This window comes from Odontomachus brunneus, unplaced genomic scaffold (assembly GCF_010583005.1).
Source record: "Odontomachus brunneus isolate Ranch 3 - 2012 unplaced genomic scaffold, Obru_v1 Obru_scaffold_024, whole genome shotgun sequence".
In the NCBI taxonomy this organism is placed as follows: Eukaryota; Metazoa; Arthropoda; class Insecta; order Hymenoptera; family Formicidae; genus Odontomachus; species Odontomachus brunneus.
In genome coordinates this window covers 902,907-924,482 of record NW_022639474.1, presented here as the reverse complement: position 1 = coordinate 924,482, position 21,576 = coordinate 902,907, and the positions used below count along the sequence as shown (strand labels likewise).

The 21,576-nt window shown below is 40.9% G+C and overlaps 4 protein-coding genes across 5 annotated transcripts; 2 read left to right on the top strand and 2 right to left on the bottom strand.

The window, feature by feature from the left end:
- The first annotated feature begins 99 nt into the window (after window positions 1-99).
- On the top strand, window positions 100-20,401 carry LOC116842365. The gene is made up of 8 exons (XM_032811487.1): window positions 100-352; window positions 463-526; window positions 17,514-17,634; window positions 17,771-17,977; window positions 18,167-18,339; window positions 18,410-18,696; window positions 18,840-19,087; window positions 19,236-20,401. The coding sequence occupies exons 2-8, from the start codon at window positions 520-522 to the stop codon at window positions 19,408-19,410; spliced, it is 1,218 nt and encodes a 405-aa protein (XP_032667378.1). The 5' UTR covers window positions 100-352; window positions 463-519; the 3' UTR covers window positions 19,411-20,401.
- On the top strand, window positions 1,388-4,247 carry LOC116842364. 2 transcript variants are annotated; one of them, XM_032811486.1, is made up of 3 exons: window positions 1,388-1,519; window positions 1,777-2,057; window positions 2,437-4,247. In XM_032811486.1, exons 2-3 carry the CDS (start codon window positions 1,877-1,879, stop codon window positions 3,420-3,422), a joined length of 1,167 nt encoding a protein of 388 aa, XP_032667377.1. In that variant the 5' UTR covers window positions 1,388-1,519; window positions 1,777-1,876; the 3' UTR covers window positions 3,423-4,247. The 2 variants fall into 2 exon arrangements, with proteins under 2 accessions (XP_032667377.1, XP_032667376.1); XM_032811485.1 differs by having other exon boundaries at window positions 1,405-2,057.
- On the bottom strand, window positions 6,863-13,095 carry LOC116842368 (homeobox protein HMX2). Its single transcript, XM_032811489.1, has 4 exons — window positions 12,288-13,095; window positions 11,477-11,635; window positions 8,346-8,449; window positions 6,863-7,534 (listed from the first exon to the last, which is right to left on the bottom strand). Exons 1-4 carry the CDS (start codon window positions 12,706-12,708, stop codon window positions 7,238-7,240), a joined length of 981 nt encoding a protein of 326 aa, XP_032667380.1. The 5' UTR covers window positions 12,709-13,095; the 3' UTR covers window positions 6,863-7,237.
- LOC116842293 (carbonic anhydrase 1-like) lies at window positions 19,570-21,487 on the bottom strand. Its single transcript, XM_032811269.1, has 6 exons — window positions 21,421-21,487; window positions 21,039-21,224; window positions 20,820-20,961; window positions 20,628-20,733; window positions 20,027-20,251; window positions 19,570-19,785 (listed from the first exon to the last, which is right to left on the bottom strand). The coding sequence occupies exons 1-6, from the start codon at window positions 21,485-21,487 to the stop codon at window positions 19,585-19,587; spliced, it is 927 nt and encodes a 308-aa protein (XP_032667160.1). The 3' UTR covers window positions 19,570-19,584.
- Between the last annotated feature and the right edge of the window lie 89 nt (window positions 21,488-21,576).

Sequence of the window (21,576 nt, the reverse complement as noted above, 5' to 3'; positions counted from 1 at the left end):
ATTGGACATCTGTCCTTTTCTAATTTACTATCATTATACGGAAGTCCACTGCGAAAGTGCGCCTAACGGACGTAGTTAGACGCATTTTTGTTAGATGGCGTATCTAAAATGCGCCTAGCTCTGGCCGCTGAAATCATGCTGGTGGCCGCTCTCAAGCTTCTCTCTGGTTACGGTTTGTTAGTTTCAAAGCGCTTGTTACGAGTCGCCACTTTTCTTTTTGAAGGGCCGAAATAGTAGCACGACTAAATAACAGTGTATTCGAAGGCAATCAATCTTTATTTTCAAATAGTACTGTATTGTCAACGGCAGATCAACGACTGACTTTTCATCTTCCAATGCAACTCAGATACAGGTAATTCTCAATTGCATCTGATCTATCTTCGACAAGTGCTTCGAGAAACGTTGCATTAGTCGCACTTTAACGAGTCTGGCGGAAAATAAAGAAGTTTTCTTTATTTTCAGTCACCCCCTACAGTACTCTGATGGCATACCAGAAGACCTTTCATTTCCACAAGTAGTATGACAGGTTAGAATGCTTTAAATATTGATTTTGCCGAGAAACTACAGTCTTTCTATGGCTTCTTATTTTTAAGTAATTCGATTCGTGACGAATGAAACTTTACTGTTTATTAATGTGACTCAGCAAATCACAAGAAATCTTTAGATTTATACGAGACGATGAATATTATATAGATATTCATTAGCTCTAATTTAGTATAAAACGAAAAGTCAACGAGGATATTAATTACAAAAGATACAGATAATTCTAAACAAAAATCTTGAATAAACACACACTATCTTATTTATAAGCTGAATTAATAAGTACTGGAAAAAATAATACGTATTTGTGAGAATATATTTGTATTTATAACAGAATCTGTGTGTACAGACATTGAGAGAAAAAATATCTAAAAAATAAAAAATATATTTATTCGATACTAACATAACATATTTATTTATATAAATAAATATGTTATGTTAGTATCGAATAAAAATATTTTTTAGATATTTAAAAAAATTTTTTTTAATAAGAAAATATACATTTTCTTGAAAACATAGCTTTTTATAAAAGAGCATTATTTAAGAAATATAATAAAATTATTCTATTTAAATAATCTATTTAAATAAAATTATTCTATTTAAATAAAAATATTGGGGTCATTTTAACGAAACGCGCGAGTTTTAAGAAATTACACGAGTACACCGTTCTATGATTAATTTTAGGAAATGAAGCAGCAGCTACACGCGTTTTCAAATAGGAAATGGGAATACGTAACACGAAATTTAAAAATGCACGTAAAAATAAAATATTTAATTAACATATCAGCTCATGTTTTTTAATGCGCTCTAGAAGCTTTTTTATACCCTTGGTAGTTTTTAATAATAAACGAAAGCGCTGACAGTTCCGGCTAAAAATTCAAAATAACAGACATTTCAATATAAAATGAGGATCACTCAACTTCGACTTTTTATTCAAGAAATGAGTAAATATTTGATATACGAGAGAGAACTATAAAATGTGATTATCTCTTTCATTAATATCGTCCGTTCGCAAAAGGATCTCAACCTACGCGACAATAACCTAACGATGATAACCTCTCTATGATTGTGCCAAAACAGTTTAAAAGTTTCATAGCTTAGAATAGCTTAAAAGCTACATCCATTCGGAGGGCAATGAAATTACATATTTATCCGCACTAATTACACATTTATACCTTCTCCTCTCGTATCCACGAGAAATGTCGAGAAAATAATTCGTCCGATGTGTATACGCAGTCACAGCATACGATGCATCGAAGCTGCATATTTAAATGCGAGTAAATGCACCGCGATTATTAATGACGAATGGACCCGAAAAAGGCTCGACTACACGAAAATGCGACCGACAGTGAGTCCGGATGAATCCGCAACATCAAATCGATCCACGCACACAGCGTCGTGCGACGATTATCCATCACGAGGTCGCAAGGAACAAATATCTGGCCTGGGAAATGCACAAACGAAGTATGAGACGCATTTATTGCAACACGTTGCGCATCCCTCAACGTATGGACCTCGTAAGCAACATATTTGCAACTCATTGTGAATCAACCTGAAAAATAACTCCATTTCCTGGACGCTTTTACCGCATTTCCGATTCCAATTTTCCATACCGCGGCGTATCGTTTCTCCTCGCGATGATGAAAGTCGAAATAAATTCCGGTGTGTTGCATTAAAGGAGATACGAGGCGCATCGGGACCCCGAGGTAATGCAAACGGTAAACGGGCGGATTTTAATTTAATTAAACGGCCAAATTAAAATCTCTCGCGCTGCAGTCGTTAGTATCGAATCGCGTCGAGACGAATTTTATACTTTCATACTCCGATGCGATTGATATCAGCCCCTCGCGATCTCTATCATCATCAGGAAAACGCATTAATCGCTCGAATTCGCAGTGAGACCGTTAGATTGGCATATCGCGAATCGCGAGTGGTGCGTCTACACCGTGGTGGAGGATCGGCGAGATGTTCCGGAAAGTCCCGTCAAGGCGTCGCAGGAACACAGAGGTGTCGATCCGCGCGACGTCGACTTACCACGCAGACACCAATCGATGAACACCGACGAGGAGTGGTACGTTAAGCCACATCTATGGTGCGTGAGATGCCACAGGCGGAAGAAGCAGAAATGCCGCGAGCTCGAGCTGGGGAAATCGACGAGGCGGCTTCTCGAGCGCATGAAGAAGTACGGTAAGGAGAGCGAGAAATCCGACGACGAGGCGGTCGCCGGTGTATCAACCGCGCCGCATCGAGAATCGATAAGCCGTGCCCCGGAGAAATCCGAGAGAAGTCGTAAACAAGGCGCGCCGGAGGAAGTGGCCGATAAGGACGTTACCGGGAAGGGCAGGAAGGAGCGAAAGGTGAGGGGAGACGAGCGGCAAGAACGAGGACACAGAGAGCGCAAAATGAAGGAGAGGAGAGAGAGGCGCGAGCGCGAGGAGCGAATTCCGCATCCTGTCGCGGACGCGCAACCCGCTGCGCCTCCGGCGGACTTCCTCAAGAGCTGCTGTTACTTGTGCGCACAGAACACATTGGCGATCGCCGCCGCCGCCGGACCCAAGCCACAACAATCCGACAAGTACGTCCAAGTCTCGGTCCATCAATTTCACGCGGCTACACCCGCGCTCGATAAGAGCTGCAGCGCGACCCTGCTGGTGCGCTCGGTGCAGTCGTCCGTCAAGGTGAAGACGCGCGAGATCGGCACACTCTGCCCCGGCACCAAGGCGAAGCGCAAGAAGTTGAGCGTACTCCCGAGGCTGACGTGGACGAAGTGCCCGGCGAGACGACACGTCGCCTGCGAGACCGACAAGTCCGCCAGGCGCGATAACGCGGAAAAACGAGCGTGGAACGAGAAGTGCTGCGGCGCCGAGAGGAAGAACACCTGACACACTGAATCTCGCGATCCACTCGAGCTAATGTTCGACCACGCCTCACCCCTCCTTCCCTTCTTATCCCCAGGGAGGATGAAAAGAAATAATTACCCGCATCGCGTCGCGCTCATTGCGAATTCTGTCGTTTTGTTTCACACCCGAGCATATTCAAGTCTGACTTGACTTTATCGCAGTTCCGTAATTAGACCGCGTTCTCGAAGAAGTGTTACTTTCATTGGAATTTCTCTTAACTCACTCGTGCAAAGTTAAAAAAAAAAGTAAAAAGAAGATATATATGTATTGTTCAGAAAGATATATATGTATTATTTAGAAAGAGATATGTGTATCATTGATTTCTTCCTGGAAAGGAAAAGAGGAGAGCAAAGCTTGCGCGACGGAACGTAATTTATTGAAGAAATGAGAGAACGCTGTTTATTCGTAAACAACCTTCAATATTTCAGGTCTTCTTTCTCGGGATTTGATAAATTTAAGACGTTCCACTTTTTGTTTTTAGACGGCTCGCTGTGATGTACCTGTAAACTGTACATAACTTAACGTTAAAAAGAAATGCTGAATACCGACGCAATGCAGTTTCGTAGTTTGCATTGTTTTCCTACTTCGTTGCATGGAATTGCGAGCGCTTTTACAGAGTAAAAGTACAGTTGCCAATACGTGAAAAGACGTATCATATATTATGCTGAAAACAAAAACAACGGCTAAACTCTCATAAGCTTTTAACTCAATTTTATGGCATTTGAAACCTTAAATGGTCCTTGAATGAAGAGAAAATGGTTCAGAAAGATATGTATTCTGCCGAAATAAATAATATCGTTAGGATCCTTACAGGAAACGTATATGTTTTAAATATTTTCTTCCAAATGATGAGACATATCTCTTTGATACTTATATATCTTTGATACTTATATATCTTTAATATCATCTACTCATGAATAAATATACAATTTTATTAAAAAATAATTTAAAATTGCGAATTCCGAAAAAAATAGGACTAAACTTTGTTGTGCTTTTGTAAATAAAAGAAATTCTCTCGATTTTGATACAATATTTGGTATCTTTTCAAGATTGACATACAAATTATATTTTAACTCTATAAAAACATTTGAAATTCTATGCAACTAAAGAATGCAAAATAGTATAAACTACAACAAAATAGATTATCGGTACCCAGCATCCTCTTAAGAGACGATCCTTGAGTGCATACTCGAATTGTAAATTAAGAAGAATTAATACCTTAGCAGAAAGACAGAAGCCAATCAAAACTCGCGCTGGTAGAAAAGCAGAAACTGTCAACTACCATCAGCGCAAGTTCTGATTAGCTTCTGCCTTTTCGTTTTCTGCTTCTCTGCCAAGGTGTGTCAATTCATCTCTACACACGAATCTCTTCAATAGCATACATAATACTGCTACTTCGTATCTTCGTCAATAAATTGCAGCCAGTCGCGCAAGCGACTTTGTTCATGCACGAGTGAAAGACGCTAGTTGTTAAACTATGTGCGAAAGTCGAGAGAGAAAGAGGGAGGGAGGGAGGAGGAGGAGGAGGAGAGAGAGAGAGAGAGAGTGCGCTCACAGAGGATCTTACGTATACGTAATTATTTCATCGAGCATAAAACCGTCCCATCTCCCTCGTCTTCTTTCTCTTTCTCTTCTTCCGCCTTCGTCGTTTCTACGTCGTTATTCTCGCAAAGTTTGACAGGCGATAAGAAGTTTCCTTTTATTACTGCGCTCTTTATTAAAGACGGTGCTGGCGGCTTTTTCCTGACACACTTCAGCCTTAATTACATAGCTTCTTCGCGCTTTGTTGCGCGAACCTCCGAGCGAGCTCAAATCCTGTTTTACAGACACTTGGAAGAAAAAAAGAGATGACTACGCAGCATGAGACATATTAAGGTCGTTCTACATTAGTTGCAAGTCAATTGCAACTCTTGTTGCGACGGCCAATCAGAAGCGTCAATAGCACCATTGATGCTTTTGATTGGCTGTCGCAATAAGAATTGCGTCTGCTTACGATCAGCTTGCAACTAATGTAGAACGACCTTTAGGCACTCCTTCGATACACACGTCGATGCCAACACCGATGTTGTTTTCATATTATTTTCACGTGTCCCTCACGTGGCATTCCTGCGCGATGCTTCGTGTCCCTTCCATGTCACTTGCGCACGTGACTACCACTTGAATACAATCTTACTTTGCCGCTACTAACGTAAACGTGTCAAGTCACAAGCCTGTAAGCCCAGAACTCGTCTATGTTTCACGTGATTCCCGTAGGCATTACGTAAATCAGTAATCGCCCGTGTTTTATGTACAGCGAGTGCAATCGATCCGAGAGGCAACACGACAATTCGGAGTAATTGTGTCTCTCCGTGTTTCTCGTCGACGTGATCGTCTCGCAGGAACGCGATTTTATTTCTCCGTGATCGGGAACGTAAAAAAGTCGCGAGTATAAATCTAGACCTCGCGCGTCTATTTTGCACAATCCTCATGGACGCAAGTCTACAATTATCAGATTGGATATATACAGCGAAAACAATCTGCCCCAAAGAAAAATGTTGCAATTTCGTGAGATCGTCCCTCCTGCATCGCATGTGTGTGCCTCTGTTACTAAAGGATATTTATACTTCTATTTAATTACAACTAACATCGCAGAAATAAACCTATATGGCGTGTCAATCTTATATGAAGTTTCGGCGGACATAACGTAAACTTACGATCATCATTTTATATACAGTAAATGTATCTAGAGAAAATCTCTTTGCAATTCTCACGTTTATCTTTAGATCGCTTTAGATCGCGATCGTGTGATTGTGTACGAATTGTCACAGCGACGTCCAAATTTATATTAGGGCCTCGACACGAGAACATCCGCAACGTTTAAATCACGTTAAGTGTTAAACTGAGATCCGTACGTAACAGTAGATTTATGTCCGTATTCATTGCCAAGCCTTATATTTAAGGCCTCTTTAAGTTCATCTTCAGGTCTTCTACGGATCGGTTTATTAGCTACAGAATATCTGAAAATGAACTCGAGGAGGTTTTAAATATAAGGTTTTAAATATAAGACCTGATTATGAATACAGGCAGTAAAACCTGTTTGGAAATTCAAACGTTTTGGGGTACGTAAAGGAGGATTATGATTGGTCTATAGCAACTATTTAGATCAATGCACAAATAAAAGCACGATTTTGCATGATTAGGCACATTATCATATACAAGATAAGCACATAGAAAATTTTATATTAAAAACAAGATTATGGTAGAAATATTCAACTTGGTGAATTAATATCTTATCAAAATTTATATTATTTTTTATACATTATGATATTTTTAAAATTTAATTATTGTAATGAGTAAAAATGAGTGAACAATATGCTATAAAAGAAGTAATGAAAATTTTGATAAAATATAAATTTATTAAATTATATATTTCTCTTCTCTCGTTTTCCGCGATCCTATTTTTTCTTATAAAATATTTCATATATACTTTATATGCTATATATCATTTTTTTTTTTAATATAATGAAGTGATTGATTACGCAAAATCATGCTCTTATTACCTTAAGATTTTCTTCGTGCATTGACCTAAGTTTATTGTTACGTACAGATCTCAGTTTACGATAAATAATTTAATGCAACTTAAAGCGTTACGAACGCGAAGATCCTTTGCTCAGTATATCCGCGTGATAAAGTCAAAAAAGAAAAAAAGAGAAAATTTATCGAAGACATCGCAGTGGCCAACGGAAGGTCTTATTGCACTTCGCAGTCGCCCAGCCGACAATCGACCAGTAGTTCTAGTGGTTCTAGTCTGTGCGACGTCAGACCGTATCCGAGGACGATACGGTAGGTCGTGCCGGCAAGTTAGAGCTCGCGTCGTCTGATAACGGGCTGCCAAACATCAAAGGTGCCGCGTAATATGGCAGAAGAGGGTACTGGGTGGTCGGGAAGTACGTCGGCGGAAAAAGTCCTTGCCTTTGTGCGATCTTGAGCCGCGACGTCAGCTGCTTTTTCCATTTTGTGCGACGATTCTGGAACCATGTCTTGATCTGCACTTCGGTCAGGTTCAGACACTTGGACAGTTCCATTCGTTTGCTCACGCTAAGATACTTGTCAATCTGCCAAGACGGGAATATTGAATCAAGACGTGTAAACACACATGCGCACGCGAAATGTACTTCAAAAGAGATTAAAATTCTGTGAGAAATTAATCTCTCTTCAATGGTGACTTAACCCTTTCGCTACCAATGAGACATATGTTTCCCATCATTAATAATCACTTTATTCAATTGAAGAAACAACTGTTCAGAATACATCAGCTATCACGCTACTTATTGGGACATATATGTTTTCTCAAAAAAGTCCCAATAGAACATCAATATCCCTCTAACATCTGTGTTAGCTTTAACTCTTTGATATCAAACACAAAACTTTCAATTTTTTTGCTAAAATTCATTATATTAATGTATTTAATGAAGTAAAAATTAAACAAACTTTTACCTTTTTTACCTAAAAAACAAAATTGATAACGAAAGGGTTAAAATGACTGCATGATTCCTCCTAGAGCGGGATTTTTTTTTAGTTAAGAATATATCCAGATTTCTTTCCTCTTTATTTTTCTATTTTCCTGGAAGAAGGAATTTTGGAAAATTAAATATAAGGTATATTTAATTTTCATTTATATATTCGCTATGTGTTAACACAAAATATAATAATTTAAATAGAAGGAATGTATATAATATTTTATCACGAAACTTTTCCGGACATACCACTTGAAAGATTAAAAGTCAAATTCTTAAAAGCAATTTAAACTTAATTTAATTTCAAGTCTGTTCTAACGATGTGTTTGAACAGAGTTTGAATAGAGTTTAAGCTTAAATCTAAATGTCTGAACTACTGTTGAAAAATCGGCCCTAACGCGAGTCGTACCTTGAATTCCGCCTCGAGTCTCTCCAGTTGTTTCGCGCTGTAAGCTTGACGCGGTTTCCGATCGATACCCGGCTTCCTAGACCTCCTACCGCTCGGTTTAGGTGCTACAAAAATTATGATAGTGTATTATTAACATAATCCTCGCACGCATATTACAATAACGTTGCCGCTACTCAATTGACTGGCGACAATCATCAATCGTTACGCGAGTGGAAAAGTGTCAATCACTGAGCTTGTCGGTATTCACATCTTAGCCATTGCTAATTGTACGAACGTCTCCTGCAGATACTTGACAGCCTTCTGACGTTGACATTTGCGGAGATTTATTGCCGTGATAATCAAAATTTAATATTCTAATCACGTCTCTTAATTCCTCGACCAACTTGGCCGACTCGAGCTCAATTACCATCTTCTTACGATTTCGGCGCGTCCCCATCGAGCCCTGTCTAGAATTACCGAACGTGTCTAAAACGTGTGGGACTGTTTGCGGAATGTGTGACATCCTACTGTCAACATCGCAGGCGAAGCGGCAACGAGCTGCGCAAACAATTTATGACGAAGAACGTTTGGATGCGATTATCGTCGCAGTGTAAAGAAGTACTACATATTTCCTTTGAAAAGGAGATATGAGACATTATAACGTAATTAGCCGTGCTGAAACAATACAGCGATTGTTAACCACGCCGGCAAATATCCGCGAATAATTTGCGTTTGAGCACAAATAACGAAGCCCCTGTGACATTCTGGAATAACAACAACAGCTACTATGCAGTGCCATCTTACAACCAGATAGTTGCCCGTTTCTTTCCTACCTGATCTTTTTGTCAAATTCTATCTAATGCTGTCGTTTAAATTGTCAATATCCTAAGAGCGTTATTTAATCTTTATAGAAAAAAAAACTCCAGCGATCACTTTGACTATTATCTTGCGAATTACCGTGCACTTTCTTTGCCTTCTATCCACGACACTCACAATATTGAGAATAGATTTTATTGAGACGAATTTGACAGTACACTGAGAAAAAAAGTACTAGGAAATTTATTTCTGAAAAATTCACAGACATATAAACTTTATATCCCACATATAAATTTTCAAACATTTTTTCTCAGTGTGTATACAATGCAAGATCATTAAAATTAAAATCCAGCAATTACTTTAACTGTCATTTTACGAATAATACTGCGGCGCTGTGCACTTTCTTCGCTTTTTATTTTCACGCTTATAATATGCAAGATAATTCAAAGTTATGCAATTTTAAAGTGCATAAAGATACTAAAAAATCAGTATTTTTGTCCTATCACAAAGAATTGTTTCCTCATCGCGTTTGTACAATGATCTTTTCAAATATCTTTGTGGCACGTCTAATCCATAGACCGAGCTGTGGGACTAAAAGGGTGTATTATTTATTCGAGTGTTAATGCCTTTTCACCAATTGTCAACAATAGAAGCAGTAACACACTGTTCCCGCAGCATTATTTGTTCGTGGAATCCTGAAAATAGCACGGACTCGCCTGACTTCCAAAGAGACTCCCAAAGATCGCAATGCTTTCACATAGAAATAAACATTTTTTGCTCTTTTCTCGTGTTTAATCACCAGTTAGCTGCGCAGCCCTTACACGACGAGTCAACAAATAGATGTCGCGTGTTTGTACAAGACCTTTCCGTTTTTACATGGACCCTACCAGCATGGTCTACGAGTACGCAGAACGGCACAGTTTCACCGGGTGGAATATCACCGACACCTTATTTTGTACCCTCTCTGTTATTATCGCGCGTGAAAATTGGTGGCTTCACACCGCGTCCGAAATGTTTCGACGCGTCTAATTCGTAAGCGACATTAGCTATTGTCAGTGCAAATCCGCGGACAGCACACGTCATGCAGATTCAAAACGCTTCGATACATGTGACGGTCTATGCTCGAAATAGGAAACTCGATGGCGCGCGTATATTCCGCAAATAGTGTTCAAGAAGCGCCTGGCGTCTGTTGAGCCGTGCAACAGTGTAAAACATCTGTTTATCTAACATTTTTCTAACAGCGCGAGACACGTGCAAGGCGACGGAGCACGCTTGTCCAATATCTGCCAACGTTCTTTCACGTTACGTCATTTTATGTAGTAAATCAAGGTGGCGCGCAGCCTCGACTATAAAATTGATTGGCATAAATCGCAGATGAGATGATTGCGTTTCTCAGAAAGAGAACTGCCGTTGCGACCGGAAAAGAAAATGCTTACGGTGACGAAAAAGAAGAACCGGCGGGTACCAAGATTTACGAGTGTACAGAGACATTTAACACCTTCGCGGAAGATGATTAGACCAACGGTGTTAATAAATGGGCACCTAACAGCATGGCGGATAGTAGCCGGGAAGAGAGATCGGCGATGGCGGATTTCAATCTTGTTTCGGAGTTGCGAAATGCGCGGCACTTCAGCCGAGAGTTATCGAAGATTTTCATATTGTGCGAATTCGTATTGCACATTTGCAAACAATGACGTTAGAGTCGTAGCAAAAGAAAATCCCCAAAAATTGTTGGGTCGCAAGGGATATCCAAATAAAACAACGGAATGCATACAGGACGCTGTGATGCTGCGTGACGCTGAAAGCCGGCTAGAACATGGCGATCTGAGTAATGCTCTGTTCTTTAGGCGGCTAAGCATTTAATATCTCGCCGATAACGCGCCGAAAACAGGGGAGTGCAGCAACTGGGCCACTGATGTGTGCCTCGCGTGTCGAAAAGCTGTTACTGCAGGCGCCTCGTGTAATATCCAATATTCGTTGAAGCCGGGAAAAGAGGGGTGCTCCGCCTCATACACCTCTCTCAGCATTGTTCGCGAAAATGGAATTACAGCGGTAAGTTATTACGAGTGGATTATAATTAGAGTTCTTTGTCGTCGCGATTCACAGCGAGAACGTTCGTGCGTTCGGACACGAAGAAACATTTCTGACACTGTAATGAACCTTCTTTCGCACACGTCTCGAAAGTATTAAGGCTGAGTACTATTGCGGAGAGGAGATTTCGCCTTCTCTAAGGGTATGATCTTGAGAAATTTCTTGAATCTACTATATCAAGAATGGACTTTATCCGACTTTATCGATTTCGCCGCACTTTTAACGTTTTAAGGTTCCGAACTTACCTTGCAAGCCAAACAGTTGACCAGGTTTTGTTTGAGCAAACCAGCTACTGTACAATAAAGAGGCTGATGCGAGCGATGTTGCGGAATATGCTGTAGGGTCAGGTAACGCGCCTTCGGTATATGTTAGCCCCGTGTGAGTGTACAAACTTCCTTCTATATCTATCAAATGATAAACCCTTTTTTAAAGACAGTAACGAAAGCAAATACGTTTGAAAGTATACCGAGGGAAAAATACTTGAAAATCATTGTGGATACAGAGTTTATTTTCCTGCAAAATAAAGTTTATTTCTGTGTCGTATATAAATCCCGTATATAAATTTTCAAATATTTATATATCCCGTATATTGCGTATATAAATTTTCAAATATTTCTTTTCTTAGTGTGCACAGCAATTAGTGTGCACAGCAATTTGCAGGTGTTTAGAGACTGTATTGGGAGAGAGAAATATATATATATATATTCTCACGCATTCTATTAGATATATCCTTAAAAATTTTGAAACAAGCACAAATTGTCATTGACTGTGACGAACGTGTGTATTAGTTTCTAACATAAAATATTTCCTACAAAAATTAATTTGAGGAATAAAAAGAAGATAAAAGTTACCAATGGCTCAATATATTCCCATAAATCTTTTAAAGATGCAGTGTACTGAGAAAAGACTGCTTGAAGATTTCTTTGTGAGATATAAAATTTATTCCAACGAAATAAAATTTATTCTGTGAAATAAAATTTATTTCTGTGGATATATATAAATTTTATACTTCACAAATAAATTTCAAGTGTTCCTTTCTCACAATATTTCACGTACCGGGTCGGGTGGCCGGTATCGCGGTAGGCCTGACAAAATGTCCTTCGGTCCTGTCGTCCATCTCGTCCTGATCTTCTTCTCTATCGCCGGAATTATTCTCTATCGTCATTCTTGAAGCTTGATCTCTCTTCTCGCTTCTCCCGAGGATACTGTCGATCGTGAAAGCACTGGACGCCGCTATCGGCGAGGAATTTCGCCTCTCGCCCTGCGGTTTCTGAAACTCTCTGTAACCGTCGCAGCTGGAATCGGACGCGTACTCGATGGACTCCCGATTAGCGATCGGCGATTTGCAACCTCGTTGCTCGTTACTGATCGAGAAAGCTTCGTTCTCGCTCGACAACGATCTCGCCCGGCGAAGATCGTAAACGGCATCGCTCATTTCCTCGCGATTCTGGCAGAGTTCCATATTGCGAAAAATCATCGATTCCGGCTCGCAGTCGATGATTCTGATCTCACTTGGCCGACGGCATATGCTCCAGCGGTCTTCAAATCAAATTCGCGCACTTCCGATACGGCACATTCGACACCGACTTGCTGAAGAAACTTGACGCTTTTTTCTTCCTTGTGTGCCGCGAAAATGTTGCGTTCATTCGGACAGGTTCATGAATCGATTGCGACACCGCGTCATCCATTCACCTATCCATCGCTACCGCGATGAGATTAGCAGAGACACGGCGGCGTATTTGTTGATCGGTGAAACGTCCTGTGCGACGAGGAATATTTATTTACGAGTCGTATTGTATGTTTAGGCGGTTTAGCACGCGTTTTCCTTCTGATCGATCACACCTGATCGCGTACTAATCTCCCTCCGAACCGCCCGAAAGCAAGTACTTCCGAAAGTATGACAAGTGGCACGTGTCTGTGGTCCAGAGAAGGACCTCCCAGCATCCCCACCAGCCTTCCAAGGGAAGGTCATCCCGCGAAGCTGGAAAATATCTCGCACCTCGAATCCCCCACTTAGCCGGTATCTCCGATCGGAGTAGGGATCACAGAAACGCGGCGGTTTATAGTCGATTTCCTATTTTGCGCCTATTATTGCAGCTTTCAGATTTCCTTACATTAGTCGTAGCATTTGTACGAACCATCGTCTATTTCGTTATCACCGACTGAGTACTCAATTCGCAAAGCTCAGCAACGACATTTCATGTCTATATGATATTATGCATAAATAATACGAAATGCAAAAGTGGAAACATATGAAGTTGTGAGGTCCAACATTTTTTTGAGATCGTGTGCTGTAAGATCATATATCTGCTGATCATAATTGTTATGGAAGTTGTAGATATGACTTTGGTAGCTTATATGACGAGTGTTTTACTCGAGAGAGAAGATCGAACCGTTTGCATCTCATCTGAAAAATCTGTATTTTATCTATACCGCACAAACGTCCGCCACGCGATTTGTTTCGCGTATTACATTATTACTGTCGTCAGGATATTTTTTCGCTTTGACAACACAATGGGCACAACAGATCTTGCAAATTTCCACAAACGGTCTATCTCCTATATTTCCATTTTATCGAACCATTCGCGCTTTACGGTTCTTTCCCAAAAAGTGCTTGAGCCGCGATTCGGCTTGCGCAGTGGAGCGGGTCTCGCTACATCGAGAAAGGGTTCATCTGGGATCAAAAGGTGAAACTCCGATTGGCCACAAACGCGCACACCGCTCGCGCAGTGGCCGCCTTCTTTGACCCCTCTATCTCGAAATTTTATGCCGGTAAAACGATGGTCGTCTCTCTCTCTTTCCCGTCCACGCTTCAGCAATGGATAAACGCTCCTGCCACGCGAAGAACATCGTGAAAAAGTACCACAAAACACTCCTTCACGCGTTTAGCGAACCACGCGCAGTGGTTCTCCCTACACACCGCGGAAACTCGCTTTTCTTCTTTAAGCACCAACAATTATGCCTCACTGACGTAATTATCATAAGCCAGCTGGGAATCCTTAAATTTCATACGCGATCAAAATTTCTGAATCAAATCGCAATACGATATATTTATCCGAAAGAATCATAATCCAGCTCGTGAAGAAAGACAAATCATTTCAAAAACAAAAACTGTCAGATTCTTGTAATGTAGAGAGTCTTTCGAGTATAATAAAGTAAAAATGTTCAATGTCAAGTGATATTTTTTCAAAACTATAAAAATCCAAAAACAGAAGCAGTTAGATACAGGTTTCTGTGATATAGTGAGTCTTTGAAGTATAATAAAGTAAAAATATTCGATGCCAAGTGCTATTTTCCCATGTATCCTTAGGCGCGACTTTCCGCGGCGATGATAGTCCTTGTCGAAGCATATCGTGCTATTTCTGTTTACGGGCACGGTATGCGGTCCATTTTCGCGAATGGCGCGTCCATTAGTCTCCGGGCTACCTGTGCCAATCTCAATGTTCATCCTTGCGCGCCGTAAATCCACTCGGCTCCACGCTTTCGCGGCTAAAAGGACCAATGGCGATTGTGTGCCCTTTCTACCGTGCGGCTCCCTGTCATCGATCCTCCGCCCGATCCACGTCTGAGTTATTTCGTCTTTGCGCGAAAGAGCGTGTATTATTCTTTCCTTGTACATTAGACACCTCAACACGCAGCGTCGCGTCCGCGAATGTGGTCATTATTAATTCTGCCGTCCGTGTAAATCCGAATAACGTAACCATTACATTAGAAATTGCTGTTATCCGTGAATAGAAAAAAAAAATAAATAGCGCAACAATTTATTTAAAGGGCTATAAGGCTACTCGAGAGAACAGCGTGCCATTTCGCGTGTGCATAAAAATAGTACTCGATTTGAAGGGAATTTGAAGAAGAGATTTGAAGAGAATACAAGCGCACCCATTGAAACAAAGTTTCACTGCGTCTCAAGTGTGTTTGAAATGAAAACGATGCGGACGAATCCTCGCGAATGTCTCCTCGACGTCACCGTCAAATTGACGGAACGCCCTGGCGCAACGACGACTAGCTCGTTTTACGTTTAGACGCGAATTCACGTCCCGCCCGACTCTTGTGTCGCGTATGCTCTTTCGCACGCCGATTACACGCGGGGTTGGACGTTTTACACGTACTTGCGACCGGGGCAAATATTGAACCTTAAATACATGGAGTGAAATGCGCTTAAGCCGCGTGTCGTTAGGTGCGAAGAGAGGAAGTAACGACATGGTCAACGCGCACGTTAATTTACGGCCGAGGACATTACTTCCTAGAAGCTAGAGCGGACTGCTCGAACGCTCTTTATAAATTTTCCGCGGTCGGCTAAATGTCCTCCCGAAAAACCGTCTCCGAAAAATCGCCAATTCGTGCCGTTAATCGCCGCGATCATCCTCGTGATCGTGTGGATCCGCGTATGGATGAGGAGCGGCATTTGTATCATTGATTCAATTAACATGATCCGTTTGTTTCCTCGTTAGAATTGCACGCATTTGGACTGTACGCGATTATTCGCGGCTTATATGCTTTATATTGCGATCCAAGCGTTCTCCCGTAAATGTTTCGGATAAACGATCCATTTGCTCGCTACGAAGTTTACTCTCACGTTTGATGCACGCTGCGCCAGGTAATTGAAACGATCAATCAAGCACCTGAGAAAAGGAGGGTGAGCTCACGCGTGCACAAACCGCCGTGGCTCGTGTTCACGCAAAAGGGGAAATGCGCGATCACACCTCAGCTGCGAGCAGTTAAAACCACATCTCTCTGCGTCTCCCACACCGAAAAATAATATTTCCTAACATGTTCTCTATACGTTAAAATATGTTGAACTCGCGAGAACTCTCAAATGTTTTCATATTTTCATCTGCTCATATCATTAATCTTCTTTCCTATCTGTTTGCCTCTGTATGTTATTTTGCTCTTTTCAGTATTTTCCTTAAATTTTCTTTTCTTACACAGTTTCAACGATATACGTTCAACTTGCAAGGAAGTTAAATTGACACATTTTCATCGCTCTTGCTCAGCAAGCGCCGAGCGTGTAAACGTATTTATATAAACAATTTTTGCGCGATATATATATTTTATTCGATACGAGCGGTTTTGCGACTACGACGCCATTAATAATCGCGTGCGAGACGTTTATTTCAGGTGAGAGGACGAGACGCGAGGATTCTTTCGAAATTGCGCGATTAATTTTCAGTAAGCCCGGCGTATAACTGGCCGCTTTCGGTGTGTGTACAGATATAGCCACTCTCGCGAGATATTAGACAGGTGAGCGCGTTCCCAGGGGAACAAAGCCCCCATTACCCTGTCTTACCACCTCGACCTGGACGCCCCGGCAGACCCTCCGCCGCTGAAACATTCATAAGAGCGTTGTAAGTGGTTTTTAATAAACGTATTTAATCATGAGTGTCGGGTTACGCGTAAATCGGCTGGCTCTGTTACCGATCGCGGTGGGATTAGTTATGGATTTAAGCAGATGTTCTACCCGCGTTTGCAGGTATGCGGGTATTCTCCTTCTCGATTTTGATATCGAGACATGTTTGAGCTAAGCTACATTGCGAAGAAAATAAATCTATTCGCGTGGAACATAAGATTTATTTCTATGAAATAAACTTATGTCCCACAAATGAATTTTCAAGTATTTTTTCTCAATATATAAATAGCCCCTCGTTTTCTATGTAAATTTATCTTTAAAAAATATATTTTATACACATAACAAAATCTAATATAATATATTCGTTATTATTTATATAATTTATTCGTACAATATGTAATACAAACCTGTAATCATTTCAAATTTCATTTTTAGGAGAATATTGATAATAAATTGTAACTAGGCACTTATTAAAAATAGAAGTTAGAAAAAATCAGGAAAAATATAAAAAATATCTTAATAATCTTCACATGTCTGTAATAAATTTATTAAACACAATATGTTTTGTCAACTGTACGTTGAAACTTGGAGAAAATTATTTCTGCATTTATATTTTTCTCTCGACGTATCTACAATAAAACTGTAGTAATGTAGCTTTTACAGCAACGTTACGGTTAAAGCAATTATTTCTAGCGGGCAAGAAGCTTATCGCACGAGCGTGTCGCCTTTTCCTCACAGTCGTCTCTGTGTCTCAGCGACAAACTGCCGTGACACAGCTCGAATAACATCAAAAATATCATCGCGACGTAGTAAAAAAAACGCCGTGATAATGCATTTTCTCGCGATTTTTTTCGTAATTTGCACTATATCGGCGCAAGAATGCTTCGACGACGGCAACGAGTTCTGTATAAACCAAGACGACATACTTTCCATAGATCTTTTGCCTGGAACGTTTCTATTCGCTGATCAAAACACCTCCAACACAAACAAACCCGTGACAAACGAAAACCTGGACGGGTCTTTCGAGAGAGCGTTAAACGAAATGGATTATCATAGGTAAGGTAAGAATGTGATTCCATTGAGATGTCAAATATTAACAAACTGCAAAGCTGAAAACGCACGCACACGTGAAGCTTTTGTTGATATTTGATCGATTCACAAAATGTTGATATTTGATCGATTCAAAAATCAGGAAGAGAATGAACGAGTATCTCTGTCACGGCTACATGGCAGAGGAAATTTTCAAGGAAGTGAGCACTCCCAGAGTAAAGCGACGTCCCGAGTCATCGCCAATCGCCAACGACAACCTGCACAATTTCTTAGGCAATGACAATGTGACGATACACGACAAGCTTCTATCGGACGAGGGAAGCTCGAAGTACAAAAATTGGCTGCAACGGTAAGCACTGAATTGAAGAATTGTGAAGATGTCCGGATTCTATTCGCTATCGATTCTGCTTGCAACTACGACGTAACGTTGAACAAGAAGATTTTGTCACACAAACTTGAGAAACACTTTGCGGATTCCCGTTGCACAAAATACATTTCTCTTGAAAAAAAGAGTTAAACAACCCTCTACTCGTAACAGCACAACCACGCTAGATGATATATATCGACACTACGCACCTCGTAAGAAGATAATGAAGAAACAAGACGGCCAACACAAGGACATCGAAGAGTTCGATGGCGAAGTGACGGGTTACGCGATGCAAGCTCCTCTGCCATCCGGAAAAGTGGGCTTCTACGAGCCGTCTCACGAAGGTAAAGATCCCAGTGGCTGCGGCGAAGTCGGATTCGCTGACGCATGACGTTTGTATGTTGCACCGAACAGGTGACATGTTATCGTCTTCGTCGGGGCATCACAATTTTCATTACGGGCCGGCGTTTGGCCACCACTATGGCGACCATTTCGGACACCACGGCGACTTCTTCCCGTCCATCCACGAGGAGTTCTATTACGTACCGCAATCTCATCATGATCAGGAGGAGGATCACGGGCCCGTCTATGACAAAGGGAAGAGCCACGATCTGTCTGTCAAGGATTTCTTCGAAATTGCGCTTACCGCGCTTGCCTTCTTAGCATTCGGACTGTTCATCATTCAATTGCTGATGAACGCGGTATTCAAATTTGGTCTCATTTAAAAACTGCAGACAATTATTTTCTGGAAACACGTTCCAGCAAGGATAGCTTCTTTTGCTGCGCATAAGTTGTGTGACGCACCACAGTGTGTGAGAATTTCAAGGTGTTTCTTATATTTTAGAACAATAATCCGCCCATGATGATGACTACCGGCAGGCAACGTGCCAAGAGACACGCAATTCCTATGTCTTTGTCCTCCGCCAGCAATGAGGATCTGAATGACTTGTCGTATCGCGTCTTGAGATCCATAGAAGCGGTTATGGTCGCCGAGACGGACTCGGGAAATTGTCTGCGCAGGATACTGTGCGAGAATAATCGATACTCCAGGGAAACCAACGACGGCCGCAGGATTTGGGTTCCCGTTTGGAGGTAATAGATAGTATTTTAACAGACAGCAACTATCTCAGCGATTATTAGAATATCATCGTGATCCTGAGAGTTGGTCGGCGGAGTATCAGTAGTCGGCAGTTCGGAGTTCACGCCTTGAAATCGCTAACGTCGAGACCAACCTTTTCAGCTTGGGTATGAGCTGGTTGTCGGGTAGGGTGTTGAACAGGGCTCCGTGGTCGGCAAGGTTGGACTCTGTGAAGGCATCTATTCTCGGTCTGGGCGGAATCGATTGCGCCTCCTTCTACCCTGGATGCAATCTCGAAAAGGAGGGCATCAAAAGACGTCGCAGGAAGAGAAAATAATGATACTTTGGAAGTCAGACAGTATAGATAGAACAAAAATTGCAAGCGAACACTTCAGATACTTTCGTACACGATCTGTATTCATAAACAGCAATGATGGCAGCACGGTAGATCCACAAGTGTCGTAATATACGTTCTATGATAGTTATAAATACGCAATATAACCAGAGCGCGTCACGTTGCATTGTTGTCATTATCAGCGGCATCGCCCTGATGAATACACGTGTCACCGCGTGGAATGGACAGAAGCGTTGCGTGTGTAGTTCCACTGGGGCATACATGAAAGACGCTCCTATCGCCTCTGTCTCGCAACGGCCGACAATTTGTCAAAAGCGGCACTTCACGCTTGTCGTACAGCGTGCGGAACTGTGCAACCTCGCGAAGGACAAAAACGAAGTTTACTTTAGGATGAATTATTATGAAGCGGTTCAGAAATCATTTCCGACGAAAATAGTCAATACTTATCTTTTCTAAACAATCGCGCAGGGAGAGATAGATAGGGAATGAAACGGAAATTATTTATGGCTTGATTAACTACTTGTACGTACGACAAACTGGCTCATCTAATAACCGCTGAACCGCTTAACGGTACATTTTTCACTGCGACGCGACTTACTTGCTCCATAGATATTCCTACCGGTTCTCTGCTTATTACCCAAAGTACGCTGTTCCTGTAACTTATCATCTTCACAGATCCCCAGTACACGAAGTAATCGCGTTGAAAGCATCGCATAATATTCGTTATGAGGAAGGGCGTTAGACGGACAGAAGAATAAGCTGCTTGGACCAAAGGCAGTGCCCTCAGGATACCGTCTAAAAGTGGATTATGATCTGCCTGTAACTAAAGAAATAATATTATTCAACGCGTGCTTATTATTTTTCTAACGTTTGAGCGTAGAATATTACCGTTTCTCTCACAAAGCATTTGGCCTGAAATATATTAAAAGCACACATTTTCCTCTGTAGAGAAAAATTATGCAGAAAAAAGCAATTTAATATAGGAATTATTAAATTATTCTATTAAAGCAAACGAAAATTATATTAAGTTACATTATATATAATTATAATAAAATTATATTATATAATAATAAATTAAATATATTAGATTATATATAATAAAATTATATAATATTATACAATTTAAAATATTATATTATATGATCAAATTATATTAAAAATTAGCGTTTCTTTTTTTTCCAAATAACCTATTTTAATACCTCAAATAAATATACTAAAATGACGACACCGTCGTCCCTGCGAAGAGCCGCTTCCTGGGTCTCGTAATCACTCTTGAAATGCACCGCGTGCAGTTCCATTGGCATGCTTCGCACGAATACATTAACGTTAAAAGTACGGATAAATGTGCATTACGAGGTGGCAGTAATTTCAGCAAGAAAACTAAACGAAACCTCCCACCGTCGACGTAGTGTTCGCTGCCGTCCATATTGGTCTCGCCCCAGTGAAAGTGGATTTGCGAGAAAACATAATTACTCGCAAAAGGACCGTCCCGCAAATACGGCCGTTCTGCCTCCCATTTTCCGCTGAGAATCACTGCGCGCGATCATTTTTTCGTAAATAATTTTGCATATGCAATTTCTTATCGAGCACAAATCCTTCTCCCTTTTTACCGGTGTATCCAGTATTGGTGAGTTTCAGTTTCTTCGGCATAACGTTGTAATTGTACCACAGCAAAGGATTTAATTCTATGACTTTCATATAACTGATATTCAAATCGATCGGTGATTCCAGTATGTCCTCGATGTTAGCCAATTGCTGTATCAATTGAACATTTTCTTTATTGCGCTCGTAAACATCTGGTCACGGAAATCGATATTTGATTATATACAGTCCTTATAAGCAATCCAACATTAATTTGCACATGTTGTACCTGTCAAAGAGCTCATGTCGATTTAATAATATTTCACCGCAGCGTATACACGTTACTGATTGATGGATTTATGATAAATTTTATCTGATGAACTTTATCACAGCTCCAAACGCAACATTCACTCACTTCTATTTGCGCGAAGTTCATATCGAGCTGCTCATCGATATGCGGCAGTACCATTGGTATCATCGTGGTTTTTTTCACTTTATGAATATAAAATGAGATAAATATATGGTGTGTGCATACATCTGCGCCCCGAAAAGAAGGAAAAAGTAGAA